At 31.4% G+C, this 16,821-nt stretch overlaps 3 protein-coding genes and 1 long non-coding RNA gene across 4 annotated transcripts; 2 read left to right on the forward strand and 2 right to left on the reverse strand.

Annotated features, from left to right (window-relative positions):
* Nucleotides 1-1,710: 1,710 nt before the first annotated feature.
* Nucleotides 1,711-2,591, reverse strand: LOC106391544 (heavy metal-associated isoprenylated plant protein 13-like). The gene is made up of 3 exons (XM_013832220.3): nt 2,462-2,591; nt 2,238-2,313; nt 1,711-2,145 (listed from the first exon to the last, which is right to left on the reverse strand). Exons 1-3 carry the CDS (start codon nt 2,471-2,473, stop codon nt 1,901-1,903), a joined length of 333 nt encoding a protein of 110 aa, XP_013687674.2. The 5' UTR covers nt 2,474-2,591; the 3' UTR covers nt 1,711-1,900.
* A 4,681-nt stretch (nt 2,592-7,272) lies between these two features.
* On the reverse strand, nt 7,273-8,209 carry LOC106419214 (heavy metal-associated isoprenylated plant protein 13). Its single transcript, XM_013859976.3, has 3 exons — nt 8,023-8,209; nt 7,799-7,874; nt 7,273-7,707 (listed from the first exon to the last, which is right to left on the reverse strand). The coding sequence occupies exons 1-3, from the start codon at nt 8,032-8,034 to the stop codon at nt 7,406-7,408; spliced, it is 390 nt and encodes a 129-aa protein (XP_013715430.1). The 5' UTR covers nt 8,035-8,209; the 3' UTR covers nt 7,273-7,405.
* Nucleotides 8,210-8,679: 470 nt separating this feature from the next.
* Nucleotides 8,680-9,694, forward strand: LOC111202502 (zinc finger BED domain-containing protein DAYSLEEPER-like). Its single transcript, XM_022695317.1, has 3 exons — nt 8,680-8,793; nt 9,215-9,542; nt 9,624-9,694. Exons 1-3 carry the CDS (start codon nt 8,680-8,682, stop codon nt 9,692-9,694), a joined length of 513 nt encoding a protein of 170 aa, XP_022551038.1.
* A 317-nt stretch (nt 9,695-10,011) lies between these two features.
* On the forward strand, nt 10,012-11,699 carry LOC111208788. The gene is made up of 3 exons (XR_002660685.2): nt 10,012-10,073; nt 10,345-10,404; nt 10,499-11,699. It is a non-coding gene; the product is annotated as an uncharacterized LOC111208788 (long non-coding RNA).
* The last annotated feature ends 5,122 nt before the right edge of the window (nt 11,700-16,821 follow it).

Here is a 16,821-nt window from a genome sequence, read left to right on the forward strand (position 1 = left end):
ATGTCAGGCTGGTTTTCTATATTTTTTTAATACTCTACTCCTTTGTTTGCATTTTTACTTTATGTTCATGATTTGAAAAATATTTAACAATTAGTTGTATATTTAGAAAGATAATTTTTTATTTATTTATAGGATAAAAAGTTAGTCTCCTTCAGTAAGAAAAAAATATTTAAGATGTAACCAATGAAACTGGTATAAAAAGTTTTCAAGCTATGAGTGAGCGTAGAATACATTTGTCATTTTTATGGTTTAAAAATTATGTTTTTTTCATCATTTATTACTTTTTTTAATTGAAAAAAACCAGTTTTTCGCTTTGATTTGTTATTCTGACCCTGGTACAAAAAGTTTCTGGCTCCCCCCCTTAAAAGATCAAACCCAAAAAAGAAAGACATACCATGAATGCGGGACTAAGGCAGGAATGACGAATGATGGATTCAGGTTGATTATGTCAAATATTAAACATGTAATAGCATATTAGCAAACTGATATGTTGTACTTGAACCTCGTTTAATCTTATATGAATCCAATTATGTTTAGTAGTTGTCTAGAAAGAACGAAAAACACGAAGTAATTCTTAAGTATAGAAAACTTGGAAAATAGCCTAAACCTAGTCGAGGAAGTTGACTTAAATTTGTACTGAAGGTACAAAAAATGATTTGGGTCCCTTCACAAAAAACATAGTCTCTTGTCGAGAATTTTTTTTGGTTTTTTTAAATGGCAAATCTCTTAAATAGCACATTTTAATTTTTTTTGTTCTCCTAATAATCCTCAAAAGTCAAAGTGACTAAAATATTTTCTATTAAAAGTTCAATTGAAACTTTTATCATCATTTATAATTTTAACTAATTTTTTTACTACATATATAAAAATAAATAAATATTGAATATCAAAATATTAAAATAAATAATGTGTTTCTTGGATTTTGTTTCAAAAAGAGAATCAGTTTTTCAATTTTTGGGGGAAACATTCTCTTAAACGAAGTCTATGAAGACATTCCTAGACGTGTATGATATCTGTTTAAATTTGTAAAAAGAAAATCATGAATTTAGGATTACCTTCATAAATGTGTAAATATAATATTTGAATGTAACTTGTATGTATATTTAGGAATTTCTAAATGTGTACGTGATCTTAATGAATTTGTTTTATATGTATATTTTGGAAAATATTACTTGATATATAACATATTTCAAAACTTTATGAAAATGATTTTAAATATGTATAATATCTTTATAAAATTTAGATATCAAATTAAGGAAGGTCTTCAAAAAACTTTAGGAAGATCTTATACATATTTGAGAATATCTTACTAAATAAACATATAATTAAAAGAGAATTTGTACTTCCTACACACAACTTTTTCTTTATTTGCACTTCATACTCTATATCCCTCCAATTTTCTTCCCCCCAACATTACCATTTTTCCCCCATTCAATGATATCCCACCTTTGTTAGTATATTTAGCTAATTTACTCTAATTAAAATTCAGTAAGGTATTCATAAAGGCTTTTCTAAATACACATTTAGGAATGTTTTTTCAAATACGTTTATGAAAATTTTCTTAAATTTGATGAAGTTATTATACATCCTTTTAATATCTTCTACAATTCTAGGAGTACATATTATACTTATTGGGGAAGGTCATTCTAAACTCAAATTCATGAAGATATTATACACATTTAGGAAAGTCTTCCTAATTTTTTAAGAAAATATAATTTCTATAAACAAAAATTACAATTCCTTTTTCCTTCAATTTAAGCTCATTACAAGAAATTTATATCATAGTAACACAAAAATACATTCTTCCATCAAAATTAATAGTTCTACAGACTAAAATGGAGTGTTACATAATCACACAAGTATTTGATTCCTCCACCACAACTCTGTAATTATCGCATGGTTAATAGTAAGAATTAGCATAGGACGAATGATATTGGTACGGGTAGCTAAAATGCGTAACAGGGAAGGCAACAATTTCGGCCGGTTTCTCTGGTTCTGGCTTTTTCTCTGGTGGTTTAACAACTTCAACCGTAACAATCTCTGCATTACATATCTTCCTTAGCTTCTTTACGATAACCGGTACATCAACTTCACCAACTACCGTCATTTTCCCGGTTTTATCATCCATTGTTATCGAAGTAACCCCTAAATTTTTTAACAATCATGAAAAAGTTAATTTCGCCAACTTATTAAAATTAATGATCATATTGTAAATGTTGAAGTTTATAAAAAAATACCTGAAAATTTAGAAACGGTCGCCCACACTTTCTTCCTGATTCTTTCCTCGTGAACACTCAATTGCAACACAGATTTCTGTAATTTGAAACCAGACATCAGTTTTGCAAATTGTAAAAATCTAAGTAAGGTTGATCAGTTTCTATATATAGCGACTAATCAAACATCAGTAAATTATAGTTTAATTATTTCAAGAGCGAATATATATTTGAAAGAAAGGGTGTACCTGGGCGGTCATAGCTCGAGACAATGATTGAAAAGCTTCAGAAATTCTGATATATTTTTAAAGAGGGAGAATGAGAATAGAGGTAACTTGAGATGTTGAGAGATTCTTGATGACAATTGCAAGTCCAAAGGTATCTATTATATATACAAAGTACATAGGAATATGCGTGGAAATTAATATTGACCCACGAAAAGTGTTTGTTTCTTTCTATTTTTAATAACAAGCATTGTGAAGGACCCACAAAAAGAGTGAACGAGTCAACTTTTTAACTTCTACTAGTATATATTTTGATTTGGTTGAACATTAAAATAGATGTAACGAGGCAACGACGAAATCAACTGAAGAAGTGTCCTTTGCTCATTATTAGGCCACGTTAACTTGGACAACGTTGATTTTTGACCCTGTTGACCTATTCGGTCACGTAAGAACTTTGCTTGACAAGTTCTTTAGAGTTTGTTCTGGGAGAAGTTTAGTTGTACTTGTAAGACACATACATCAAAAGGAACACTTATATCGAAATCAAATTGGGACTGAAGTCAAAACGGTTCCCTTTTATGGATTTTAAAGATGTTGGATTTTCATTTGTTTGTCCTTAGGTTGCTTCTCAATCGTAAGAAAACATAGATCTGAAAAAACGTTTTTTTTTTTTGTGTTTCAAAAAAAAAATAAAAAACGTAGATCTGAAAAATTAATATATGTAGATTCTTGTTACATATTTACCCTCAACAAAAATATAGAGAAAATTTTCAAATAAATACTGAACTTACAACCTTTAACACGAACACTTCATTAATCCAAAATACATATAAACTTTTGTTGATCAAGCCAAATTACACTTGACCAATGTTTATTTCTTAATGTAATCATAACGACATTGTTTTGCTAAAATAAAAGAAAAAATCTAACAAATTCACCATAAAAATACTAAAGTTACACAATTTCGGTAAAAAGCATGAAAATTTCATTGATCCAAAAATGTAAAGAGTGTTTTGTTTAAGAAAAAAAATATATAAACCAAGATTCAAAAGTCCGAACCGAAAAAGTTTATATTTTTTTGGATCAGTGAAAAGTTCATGTTTTTAGCCAAAATATGTAAGTTAAAATATTTTTAAGGTGAATTTTATTAATTTTTTTAGCAAAACAATATCGTTTTAATTTCCATTAAAAAATAAATGTCGGTTTAAGAAAAAATAATTTTGACTAAAGTTATATCTAATTTGGTTTGGCCAACATAAGTTAATATGTTTTTTGGATTAATAAAAAGTTCATGATTTTTTAGCAAAAATGTGCAAGTTCAGTATTTAGTTGACCGTTTTCTCCAAAAATATATTTAAAATATTTTATTTTTCTAAATGAATGATTTTTTCTAAGTAGCACAATCATTTAAAACAAATGTATGTTTGAGACGGACCCAAAATGGGAACTAATTCAGGTGAGTTCATTGTTAGCAAGAGTGGTATTTTTTATATCATGTTAGACTATTGTAATATTTTGTTTCCTTTGAGTCTTTGATATAGAAAATTCTTGTGTTTATTTGGCTGTGTTGAATTTTTCTGGTCATTTTATTGTGCGATGTCATGCTCGGAATAGCTGATTAGCTTGATATGGAGCCAGAAGTCTCACATAAGCTAGACTGAAAAGGTTCATTTAAAAACTGTAGTCATCTATTAATTAAATTTTATTAAGCAAGCACTTGCATTGGTTAAGTTTTCATATGCCAATCATCGTGCATTCATTGGAATTTCGCATTACAAAGCATTGTATGGACGATCTTAAAAAATACCGCTATGCTCGACCTAAATGAGGGAGCACAATATATTTGGTCTAGACTTTGTTTGAATAGACAACTGAAAGAATCTGATTACTGAAGATGAAAATGAAAGAACCTCAAAATAGATAAAAGATTTATAAGGACAGATACATGAAACAGTATGAGTTTGAAGTTGGAGATGTAGTATATCTCAAAACCATCACTTACAAATGCAAAGACTGAACATCAAAGAATGCAAAGTTCGTCCAAGATACATGGGAGTATGGGATCGTTCAAAATCCTGGAAAGGATTGGACAAGTCACCTATGAACTGGATATTCCTTCATCGATGGCTCAGTTCCATAACGTGTTCCATGTATTTATGCTATGGAAGTGATCGGGATAATGTGATTTCAGAACCACCATCCGACTTAAGAGAAAATTCAGTGTAGAGGGAATACCACTCTAGGTCATTAGCAAGAAAGTTAAGACAGGTGGCAGAAATAAAGTCAAAATAATCCAAGTTGCATGTGACTGCAATGGGGAATAAGAAGCAACTTGGGAACATGAAACGAAAAATTGGTTATTTCATACCTTAACACATGCCAATGGTTCCGATTAGTACATACATTAATGACATTTGTTAAATCATATCTCAAAGTTAATACTTGAACTCTCATAACTAGACTAAATCATACTTTGACTACTTATCTGTTTGTCAAATATTTAAAAAGCTGACATGTCTAATACTAATGATTTATGTGGTAATGCTAAATGTGACAGAAAATCTAGCCAGCTACTTAAAAAGAAATAAAAGAAAGCTCGGCCAAACAATGTCGTTTTCTCAATTTTTTTTGTGATGTTTCTTCGTATCTATCTCTTTGTTTAGTTCCACCGAGTTATATACTCCAATTAGTTTCACAAGCTCGTCGTCGGGCTTTTTGGTTCTGTTGATAAGCATAATTGACTTGATGGGTTTCTGATTTGATATATTTTCTTTAATGTTTGTCTAAGTGATACAGGACAACTGCTCTCACTTAGCAAATCTATTGCCTATGCCTCTTTTATAAATACAGGCAGGGGTGGAGACAGCTTAAGAGCAGGGGGAGGGGGTCAGCTGAACCCACCACTGTATTATTTAAATAAAATTCGTATTGACCAAAAATAAATTTGACAACACAAAAATAATTACTAAACATTAAAGATACAATTTAACTATACAATTTAATTATACAATTAAAATATTAAATTTTGAATTTAACCTCATTTCCTTATAATTACAAAAAAAATTAAATCACTAAACACGTTTTGTTATTTTAAACTTTAACTGTATGTTTATTTAAGCCCAAATTGTATCAGACCCAACTAATTTATAATACAGAAACATTAAGAAAATAAGTAAAAAGAAAAAAATGAAGAAAAAAAATATGTTCCTCTTCCTCACAAACTCAAGACGACAGCGAAGTTCCAACTCATGCTTTACAATTTTTTTTTTTTTTGTTAAATGTCAGGCTGGTTTTCTATATTTTTTTAATACTCTACTCCTTTGTTTGCATTTTTACTTTATGTTCATGATTTGAAAAATATTTAACAATTAGTTGTATATTTAGAAAGATAATTTTTTATTTATTTATAGGATAAAAAGTTAGTCTCCTTCAGTAAGAAAAAATATTTAAGATGTAACCAATGAAACTGGTATAAAAAGTTTTCAAGCTATGAGTGAGCGTAGAATACATTTGTCATTTTTATGGTTTATAAATTATGTTTTTTTTTCATCATTTATTACTTTTTTTAATTGAAAAAAACCAGTTTTTCGCTTTGATTTATTATTCTGACCCTGGTACAAAAAGTTTCTGGCTCCCCCCCTTAAAAGATCAAACCCAAAAAAGAAAGACATACCATGAATGCGGGACTAAGGCAGGAATGACGAATGATGGATTCAGGTTGATTATGTCAAATATTAAACATGTAATAGCATATTAGCAAACTGATATGTTGTACTTGAACCTCGTTTAATCTTATATGAATCCAATTATGTTTAGTAGTTGTCTAGAAAGAACGAAAAATACGAAGTAATTCTTAAGTATAGAAACCTTGGAAAATAGCCTAAACCTAGTCGAGGAAGTTGACTTAAATTTGTACTGAAGGTACAAAAAATGATTTGGGTCCCTTCACAAAAAACATAGTCTCTTGTCGAGAACTTTTTTGGTTTTTTTAAATGGCAAATCTCTTAAATAGCACATTTTAATTTTTTTTGTTCTCTTAATAACCCTCAAAAGTCAAAGTGACTAAAATATTTTCTATTAAAAGTTCAATTGAAACTTTTATCATCATTTATAATTTTAACTAATTTTTTTATTACATATATAAAAATAAATAAATATTGAATATCAAAATATTAAAATAAATAATGTGTTTCTTGGATTTTGTTTCAAATAGAGAATCAGTTTTTCAATTTTTGGGGGAAACATTCTCTTAAACGAAGTCTATGAAGACATTCCTAGACGTGTAGGATATCTGTTTAAATTTGTAAAAAGAAAATCATGAATTTAGGATTACCTTCATAAATGTGTAAATATAATATTTGAATGTAACTTGTATGTATATTTAGGAATTTCTAAATGTGTACGTGATCTTAATGAATTTGTTTTATATGTATATTTTGGAAAATATTACTTGATATATAACATATTTCAAAACTTTATGAAAATGATTTTAAATATGTATAATATCTTTATAAAATTTAGATATCAAATTAAGGAAGGTCTTCAAAAAACTTTAGGAAGATTTTATACATATTTGAGAATATCTTACTAAATAAACATATAATTAAAATTCAGTAAGGTATTCATAAAGGCTTTTCTAAATACACATTTAGGAATGTTTTTTCAAATACGTTTATGAAAATTTTCTTAAATTTGATGAAGTTATTATACATCTTTTTAATATCTTCTACAATTCTAGGAGTACATATTATACTTATTGGGGAAGGTCATTCTAAACTCAAATTCATGAAGATATTATACACATTTAGGAAAGTCTTCCTAATTTTTTAAGAAAATATAATTTCTATAAACAAAAACTACAATTCCTTTTTCCTTCAATTTAAGCTCATTACAAGAAATTTATATCATAGTAACACAAAAATACATTCTTCCATCAAAATTAATAGTTCTACAGACTAAAATGGAGTGTTACATAATCACACAAGTATTTGATTCCTCCACCACAACTCTGTAATTATCGCATGGTTGATAGTAAGAATTAGCATAGGACGAATGATATTGGTACGGGTAGCTAAAATGCGTAACAGGGAAGGCAACAATTTCGGCCGGTTTCTCTGGTTCTGGCTTTTTCTCTGGTGGTTTAACAACTTCAACCGTAACAATCTCTGCATTACATATCTTCCTTAGCTTCTTTACGATAACCGGTACATCAACTTCACCAACTACCGTCATTTTCCCGGTTTTATCATCCATTGTTATCGAAGTAACCCCTAAATTTTTTAACAATCATGAAAAAGTTAATTTCGCCAACTTATTAAAATTAATGATCATATTGTAAATGTTGAAGTTTATAAAAAATACCTGAAAATTTAGAAACGGTCGCCCACACTTTCTTCCTGATTCTTTCCTCGTGAACACTCAATTGCAACACAGATTTCTGTAATTTGAAACCAGACATCAGTTTTGCATATTGTAAGAATCTATGTAAGGTTGATCAGTTTCTATATATAGCGACTAATCAAACATCAGTAAATTATAGTTTAATTATTTCAAGGGCGAATATATATATGAAAGAAAGGGTGTACCTGGGCGGTCATAGCTCGAGAAAATTATTGAAAAGCTTCAGAAATTTCCGATATATTTTTAAAAATGGAGAATGAGAACAGATGTAACTTGAGATGTTGAGAGATTCTTGATGACAATTGAAAGGTTAAAGGTATCTATTATATATACAAAGTACATAGGAATATGCGTGGAAATTAATATTGACCCACGAAAAGTCTTTGTTTCTTTCTATTTATAATAACAAGCATTGTGAAGGACCACAAAAAGAATGAACGAGTCAACTTTTTAACTTCTACTAGTATATTTTTGGATTTGGTTGACGACGAAATCAATTTGAAGAAGTGTCCTTTGCTCATTATTAGGCCACGTTAACGACTTGGACAACGTTGATTTTTGACCCTGTTGACCTATTCGGTCACGTAAGAACTTTGCGTTAGAAGTTCTTTAGAGTTTGTTCTGAGTAGAGATGGCAAAGTGGAGGCTTGCCCGCGGGCCTGGCCCGAAAGGACCCATTGCGGGGCGGGATTGGGCACAGATTTTACGGTCCGTTTGTAGGCGGGCCTCGCGGGCATGACCGCGACGGTATTGGGACGAAGCGGGTTGGGCCTACGCGGGATGCGGGATAATTGGGTGGCCCGGTTGATTTTTCTCGTTTCGTTTCTTTGGTGACACCAACAATGGCGGTTTCTCATCTCTGCTTCTCATCTTCTCTGATATTCAGCCAGGTTTTTGACTTCTTCGTCCACCTTCTGTTGTTCATGGAAGCTAGTTCAAGAGAGCTATTCTTGGAGGCATTCTTATAACAACAAACAGAAGGAGAAGAGTGGGTGTCACTGCCGTGGCTTGGACGGGAGTCACGGGACTAACGTTTAATGCTCATATTTTTTATATTTATCAAACATCTGTGTGTCGACCAACGCATCTTGGCTGTTTACAAATAGCATGGGATGTGCTAAACCTCGCAAGTGAATGTTTCTCTCTTTCAAGAGCTGTGATACCATTGGAGGTAGCTCAAATCCTAATAACATGTGATAGCCAACGTATAGAACAGGTCCTTCCGATGGTAAATTGTTCAGAAGCCACTGATCACATCCACTGCAATGGCCATAATATGATATATTCACATTAGACCTAAGCTTTAAGCTAGAACAACTCTTTGAAAGTTTGGATATTCCATCAAAAAGTTTTTTAAAATTTTTTTAAACACTATAGGATTTTTTTGCGTTTCGCAAAAGTAGTGTTGCTGCGAGTGGAAAGACAGCTCTCCAAGCTTATTTGGATGAATCTGCGCTAGATATGGATCGCTTTGAAAGTTTGGATATTCTCGACTGGTGGAAAGATAATACTCACAGGTTTGGTGATTTACCAGCAATGGCTTGTGATCTGCTTAGCATTCCGATCACAACAGTGGCTTCAGAATCTTCCTTTAGCACCGGTTCGAGAGTTCTGAACAAATACAGGAGCCGTCTACTTCCCAAAAATGTCCAAGCTCTGATATGTAGTAGGAATTGGCTAAAAGGATTCGAAGCTTATGAACATGGTAATTATTTACATTATTATATATTTTAGGGTGCCATGTTCTTTAAATCTAATTAACTTCGATTTTGTTTTAATATTTTAGAAGGTGAAATAGTTGGTGAAGAAGAGACAGTACCACGGTCTGATGATGAAGTTGAAGAAGAAGAAACTTGATTTTTATTTTGATCTGGTGTTTTTATTTTATTTACATTATGGATTTCGTGGCGCTCTTTTTCCCTTATCGGGTTTTGTCCCAATGAGTTTTCCTGATAAGGTTTTTACCGAGGCCACATTACATTAGTTGGATATTGTTTTGGTGTTCATACATTACATGGATTTGATTATTTGGATTTGCCATCGTTCACTCATGTAACATGTACGGTTAGACACATGACACATATGAAATGTTGGGGTCACGCAGGAAATGTGTGAAGTGTGAATGCTTGTATATAAAGCTGGAAACTGACATTAATTTTGCAAATATATATGCCTTCAGATTCCTGAACTGGATTTTGAGATTCCACCAGAGGCCCAACGTGGAAGTTTGTCTACTGTAAGTCATTCATATCTTAACCATCCTGATATGAAGTTGTGGAGTTTTCATTTCCTAGAACAACCTAAGAATCGTCTGTTCTACTCATGAGAACAAATTGGTGGTTCATATAGTGACGACGATCTAACCATCAACTTAACACTTAATTACTGGGAAGATCACCACCATAACTCTATATGTGTTACTTTGTCAGCTTCCCAACTGTTATCAGTTCGGAAATAAATTCCTAGCTCATTGTCAATAACTCTCCTTATTTTTTTTTATTTTACAGGTGGAAGGAATATTAGCACGAGCTGCCGATGAACTGAGTGCCCTTCAAGAAGAACGCAAGGTACTCTAAATAGAAGCTGCACATATATGTCTTATATCCAGTTTAATTGTTGTAGAGTCGAGAATCTTTAACTATATATTTTTGTTGGACACAGAAAGTTGATCCTGAAACTGCTGACGCAATCGACCAATTCTTGTCCAAATTGAGAGCTTGTGCTAAAGCAGAGACACCCTTCACCTTCGTCTTGGACGATCCTGCTGGAAACAGTTTCGTTGAGAACAAAGATCGGAGTCCCGCGAGCCTGTACCGCCAAGGCTTGTGCAAGTCGCGGATTGGGATTAGGCAGCACTTCTAGGAACCGCATCCCGCGCGGGCATATACCGCCAAGACCCGCAATGACAATGTACCGCGGCGGGGCGGGATAAAACGGGTCGGTACAACCCAATTGCCATCTCTAGTTCTGAGAGAAGTTCAGTTGTAACTTGTAAGTCAATTGCGTAAGACACATACATTAAAACGAACACTGAAATCGAAATCCAATTGGGACTGAAGTCAAAGCGGTTCCCTATAGATTTTAAAGATGTTGGATTTTCATTTGTTTGTCCTTAATTAGGTTGCTTTTTTTAATCGTAAGAAAACATAGATCTAAAAAAACATAGATCTGAAAACTAATATATTTATATTCTTGTTTCATATTACTCTCTAAAAAATTAATGAATAATTTTTGTTATGTTTTAAGTAACACAATCATTTAGAAGAAAATGTTTGTTTGAGCCCCATTGCAAGGACCCAAAAATCAGACCTAACTCAGGTGAGTTCATTATTAGCATGGGTGGTTCTTTTTATATCATGTTAGACTATTAAAATATTTGTTTCCACCTAGTCATTGATATATACAGGTGGAAATTTGTTGTGTTTATTTGGCTGTGTTGAATTATTCTGGTCATTTAGTTGGGCGATGTCATGCTTGGAGTAGCTGACTAGCTTGATTTGGAACAAAAATTCTCACATAAACTAGACTGAAAAGGTTCATTTTGAAAATATATTCGTCTATGAATTAAATTCTCATAGGGTAGCACTAGAAATCTGAGATTGCCACATATAAGAAAGGATGAGATCTCCTACGGATGAACCTAAATTATAGAACGTGGATTTCCGATTTACCTTTTTGGAGTTATATTAATATATTAAGTTTATTAAAAAAAAATTAGAACGTGAATTTCATTAAAATTCATGTTTGGTAAATACAAAAATACAAGTTGGAACTGCAGATGTTTGATTGAAAACAAAGTATTTCCAAAGGATCAACAAATATACTGGACAAGGATAAAATGTATCGCATGAGTAAATAAAGTTTATATATCGGCTTAGAGAGCAATTCTGCCAACTTTTACATTAAGGACCTTAACAACCTAATTTCCTTGGCACAACTGAGAGTTAAGCTCAGATAGCGACAAATTTTATGGGCTTTCAACTTAAAACCAATTGGCGGTAAATGGAGTGGTCTTTATACATTACTCAAGTCTTTTACATATTTTTAATATGAGATCTTCTTTCCAACACTTTCCTTCGAGATAATAGTGCGTATAAACCATTAATCTCGCAGAGTCCATCATATCCAACCGAGACAATGTTTTATTTTTTCTACCAATCTCGAAGAAATTGAACCTTCTTTGGACCATCAATTAGTGGATTGATCGGGCCACTTTTCGGGCCGGATTAATGGGTTATGGTGTGGCACCTAGCTCTGATATCATGACAACTCTTGGACTTCAAGTTTAAAACCAATTGGCGGTAAGTGAAATGATTCAAATCTCTTATATATTACCGAATTCCACAATATGGGATCTTTTTTCCAAAAGAGAATTGAAAGACGGATAAAATTTTTCAGTAGTAAAATTTTGAGGGAAAAATTACAGGGAGCATTCACTGAATTTTGGTCAAAGAATGGAGAAAGTTCATAACTACAAGAAGCCAATTTATGTACCTTATAACAATGTTGTTACCGGTGTATCTATTCTAACAGAATCAGTCAGACAAAAATAAATTGAATGAACTCATAATCTTAAAAAAAAACTACCCGTAATGTAGATGCATGTCGTGCCCTTAATATTTCATTAGTGTAAAATTTGTCTCATTTGGTTGAGATTTAATACATCCCAAATCGTACCAGACGACAGCTGGTACATTTGCTCTATTTTTTGATAAATCCTATCGGTTGATCCGGTTGACATCGGAAAAAACGCACTTAGTACTATAGAATGAACTGGTTACCATACTGTCTGATCCGAGTTTGGAATACATTCCGGTTAATGCCAAGAAGTGAACCGATCATCTGTTACGATCCACCATGTAAACCATTTGGGCCGAAATCTAAGTATAGACTCACCAAATAATGATAATTTAGTTCACAAAGGAAATCGAACTTAGGACTGGTGTGGATACAACCAAGCCCCAAAAATTTGCCAGGCTACCACACCACTTGGTTATTTTTGCTACATGTTTTGGCGGTTGACCATGAGAGAAATGGGAACAAAATCTTAGGACCGTCGTTTGGGTGTATAATAACAATTGAATGACTTGTAGTGATATGAACTTTTAAGATATTTGGTTGTAGTGTTTAAAGGTTAAGTAGGATGGTTATGTTGTGTTAGGATTTTCAAGTCTATGTTCAACTCTAACCATTATTATGAGTGTATTTTGGTTCCAAGTAGCAAAGTCCACTTTGGCCTAACCGTTTAGATAACTTTTGACCAATTCGAAAAACGAAAGCTCTATGAATGTACGAGAATCTATATTTTATAGATCAATAAATTATCTGATGCAGTGCATCTTCACACACGATCCCGTCTCATTGATCCTCATCGTGATTATGATTTCCACTTCTTTGTATTACGTGTTGGCTTGTAATTAGTCTTGGGCTTTTATGATCTTTCTTAAAAATGTACATCATTAGATTAGGGTTTCATTAATTAGTATTTTCTATTTAAACTGTAATTTATCTCGCCTGTAAATCATTAATATCTTGAACAAGAATGACAGAATGTACAGTTCTTCTTCTGTCTTCATCATTTATTTGAATAAATGATTGTTGGAATCCTTGTTTGAGTTGTTATTCTTCAATATCAACGATCATCAAATTTTTTGTCAAACATATATTCCTTTTCGAATCAATCGAGATTCGAGTCTATATATCCAGTTTGAGGCTGGCCCAATGTATAAAAATCATGGCATGGGACAATTATACATTCTTGACGGATTGACAGAGCAACGAATACAGTAGATCATTGGGCTGAGTTACATCGTGAACATCTGGAGACTCATGAAACGAGTCAATCATCTATCCATTGATCTATGAGGATTCATGGTGAATCTATTTCCAATATCTATGATGGTCTTCGACAACGAAGACCAAGTGATGTGTTCTTCGACGATGAGGTTGGAGAAGGCCTCGATCATCAACCTAATATTTGATGTTTATGATGATGTCAATCATGCCTATGATGATGGTGTTGATGAAGATCCAACCTCCGACATCCTTGATGAGGAAAACGATGCCAGTTTCATTGGAATTCAAGAGGTGGATGTCATCACCTTAAATCAACTGACCATGTTCAGGCGATTAGCAAATTTGACATTGAAATTGGTTTTACAAATCAGGGTCGAGAAGTCACTGGCCAGCCACGAGATCTGGGTTACACCAAAAATTTGTTTCTTCAAGATGATATCTAGCTCTCTACGTGGACCCAAGTTCTGCGATCTACAATGACTTCGAGCTGCCCTATTGTGGTCATCAAGGTAATCATTTTCTTCGAGTTTTTTGTCAAGGTGGAATAACAAGCGAAGATGTTATGTTAGCTACATGACAAACCAAAAAGATATACACCCAAGTTCAATATTGGAGTTCCTGACTTGTGACTTTGGGCAAGAAGACCTAATATATCCTCGTTGTCTTCACGCTGATGTAAAGTCGATTTTAGAGTTCATGATTTTATCTTCTTCTCGTCGATCTAAAGACTCCGGACATGTCTCTCGTAAATCCCATTCAGTGGTACCTGACCTTTGAAGCTTTTGACAAAAATAAGAAATATATGGTGGATTTACGTGTTACAAGTAGCAAAATCATTGTGGCTATTGTCACGTGGCCGTATGTGGAAGTATTTTACGATCCGTAATATCTTATATTGGTTACACACAAATTTGTTAGTGTTTTAAAACCCAAACTAGATTATGACCCAAGTTTAAAGTACCGAAAATATTTTTACCAAAATCTAATTTACGATATCAATATATTTTAACAAATTGATAAGTAATGTTTTAACTTTTTTTATTTAGTGTAATTGATAACTATATAATTATATTATTTTATATTTATATTAAATAAAAAATTATCTACAATATTACTTAATTTTTTTTAATTATTTTAACCCACATTACGAAGTTTTAATCAAATATCTGTAACTTTTCTGATTAAATTTGTGATATATAGTTATTTGATAAATTTTTAATTATAAAACTTATTTGATGTTAATTTATTGACTATAAGATTTTATTTGCATAAAACTACTTGATGTTATTGGGTTATTGAGTCGACCACAGGCAAATCACGGGTTAATAAATAAATAAATTATGTTATATAATAATATATTACCTATTGAAAAATATAATAAGTGTTTTATGTTTTAAAAATATTTGGAAAAATAATTAACTTTAGCTTTCTTAATTTTTATTTTCATTTAATATACAAAATATCAACAAAAAAAGACTATTAAACAATTTAGTAACAAGTTAAGAGTTACAAGATAGGATAAAAATATATCAAGACGTAAAATCTATGTATTTAAATGTGTAATATGAATAATAAGATTAAAATTTTAAATTCAAAATAAGCTAAAAATAAAACATTAAATTGTAATAAATTATCGTTAACAAAAAAACTAATGCCAATTCATATCAACTAATTTTCTTAACAGATTCATGCTCCACATGATCGTATGATCTTTAAAAAAAAAATTAACATATTAATTAGAATACAAAACAAATTATAATAATGTAACTGAAAAATCCAAAAAATAATAATTAAAATTTATGTATTGGTTAAACCAGTGGTTCAACCAGTAGTCAAATTCTGGGTTTTAACGTCTCTTTGTGGATTTTATCAGGGTTTTAAATAATGGGCTTTTTCTAAAACCCAAACCGGATTACATACCGGATTTACCGGTTTGACCGTGGATCCGGATCGAATTTCAAAACACTGGTATTTAATTTAAAAACTTACAATATTTTGGGTCTATGAGAATGAATATTTTTTAATAAAAGAGATTCAAAATAAGTTCAGATATAACTTAATTAAAATAAGTAAATATTTAACTTATTACTATTTTGTAATTTTTTGTAGAAAGAATCATTACGAAGATTATCTTAAAAATAATCACAAGCATGACCACATTTTTGGGACAACTCTAAGTATTGTGTTTATATATTTATTTATTTTAAGTTATTTACTTACTTATTTTAGATTATATATAAATTCACTTTCAATTGTTTTGAATTTGTAAATATAATTGATATTTTTTGGATTGATCAGTTCTTCAAGATGGGACTGAGGTTGCGGTTAAGCATCTTAAAGATGGAAGTAGACAAGGAGAACGAGAGTTTCAAGCAGAGATACAGTTCATAAGTAGAGTTCATCACAGGAATTCCCATATTGGTTATTGCGTAACTGGATCTCCAAGATTGCTAGTTTATGAGTTCCTGCCAAATAAGACGCTCGAGTTGTTTATGTTATAAGATTTCGGGATGTTAAAAGACTTTCTTGTTGTGGTAAAACATTTTTTGACAAGTATGGTAGAATCTAAAATAATCATACGTACTTTTCCAACATATATTATGCATCTTCTTCTTATTGTTTTTGTTATTATTTATTTATTTTTATTAAATTTTTGCTAATGTTTTCTTAATTTTTACTTAATATTTATTTTTCTCTAAATAGTAATAAAAATTATACAATCAATGAACCAAAAACCATCTTATAGTTTTTTTCAATCATAACATCACCTTATTCACTTTATTATTTGATTTAAATACCAAACAATTTTGAATCAAAATTCTAACATGTTCGTTCAATATAATTCATCTAATCTTCAAAGTCTAATTATTTAAAAAGCATATATGGACATTATAAGAGACTAATAATTATTAAAGATTAGATTATATTTTTATATGAATATGAAATCATTATATCAATTTATATAAAAAAATTTCTATCCATTATTTTATGTAGTATATAAATATAAAAAGAATTGATCAAACATTGGACCTAACTTTAAAGTTCAATAATTTAGTAGAAATTTACTTCAAAACTCTCTCTAGAAAACCCTAGCCGCCGGGGGCTTCCTCCCTTGGCCTTCTCCTCCTCTGCCATGGATTCCGGTCAGTTGACGGAGCCTGACCCTCCAGAACCTCCCGATCCACCCT

Source organism: Brassica napus, chromosome A2, assembly GCF_020379485.1.
Source record: "Brassica napus cultivar Da-Ae chromosome A2, Da-Ae, whole genome shotgun sequence".
NCBI classification, from domain to species: Eukaryota; Viridiplantae; Streptophyta; class Magnoliopsida; order Brassicales; family Brassicaceae; genus Brassica; species Brassica napus.

Bases quoted from the DNA above. Each gene is read 5' to 3' on its own strand.
- LOC106391544 (XM_013832220.3), bottom strand. The intron at 2,146-2,237 runs GTATTTTTTTAT...TAAAAAATTTAG, and splicing joins GACCGTTTCTAAATTTTCAG to GGGTTACTTCGATAACAATG.
- LOC106419214 (XM_013859976.3), bottom strand. The intron at 7,708-7,798 runs GTATTTTTTATA...TAAAAAATTTAG, and splicing joins GACCGTTTCTAAATTTTCAG to GGGTTACTTCGATAACAATG.
- LOC111202502 (XM_022695317.1), top strand. From the start codon at position 8,680: ATGGCGGTTTCTCATCTCTGCTTCTCATCTTCTCTGATATTCAGCCAG. The intron at 8,794-9,214 runs GCATTCTTATAA...TAAACACTATAG, and splicing joins CAAGAGAGCTATTCTTGGAG to GATTTTTTTGCGTTTCGCAA. The intron at 9,543-9,623 runs GTAATTATTTAC...TTAATATTTTAG, and splicing joins ATTCGAAGCTTATGAACATG to AAGGTGAAATAGTTGGTGAA.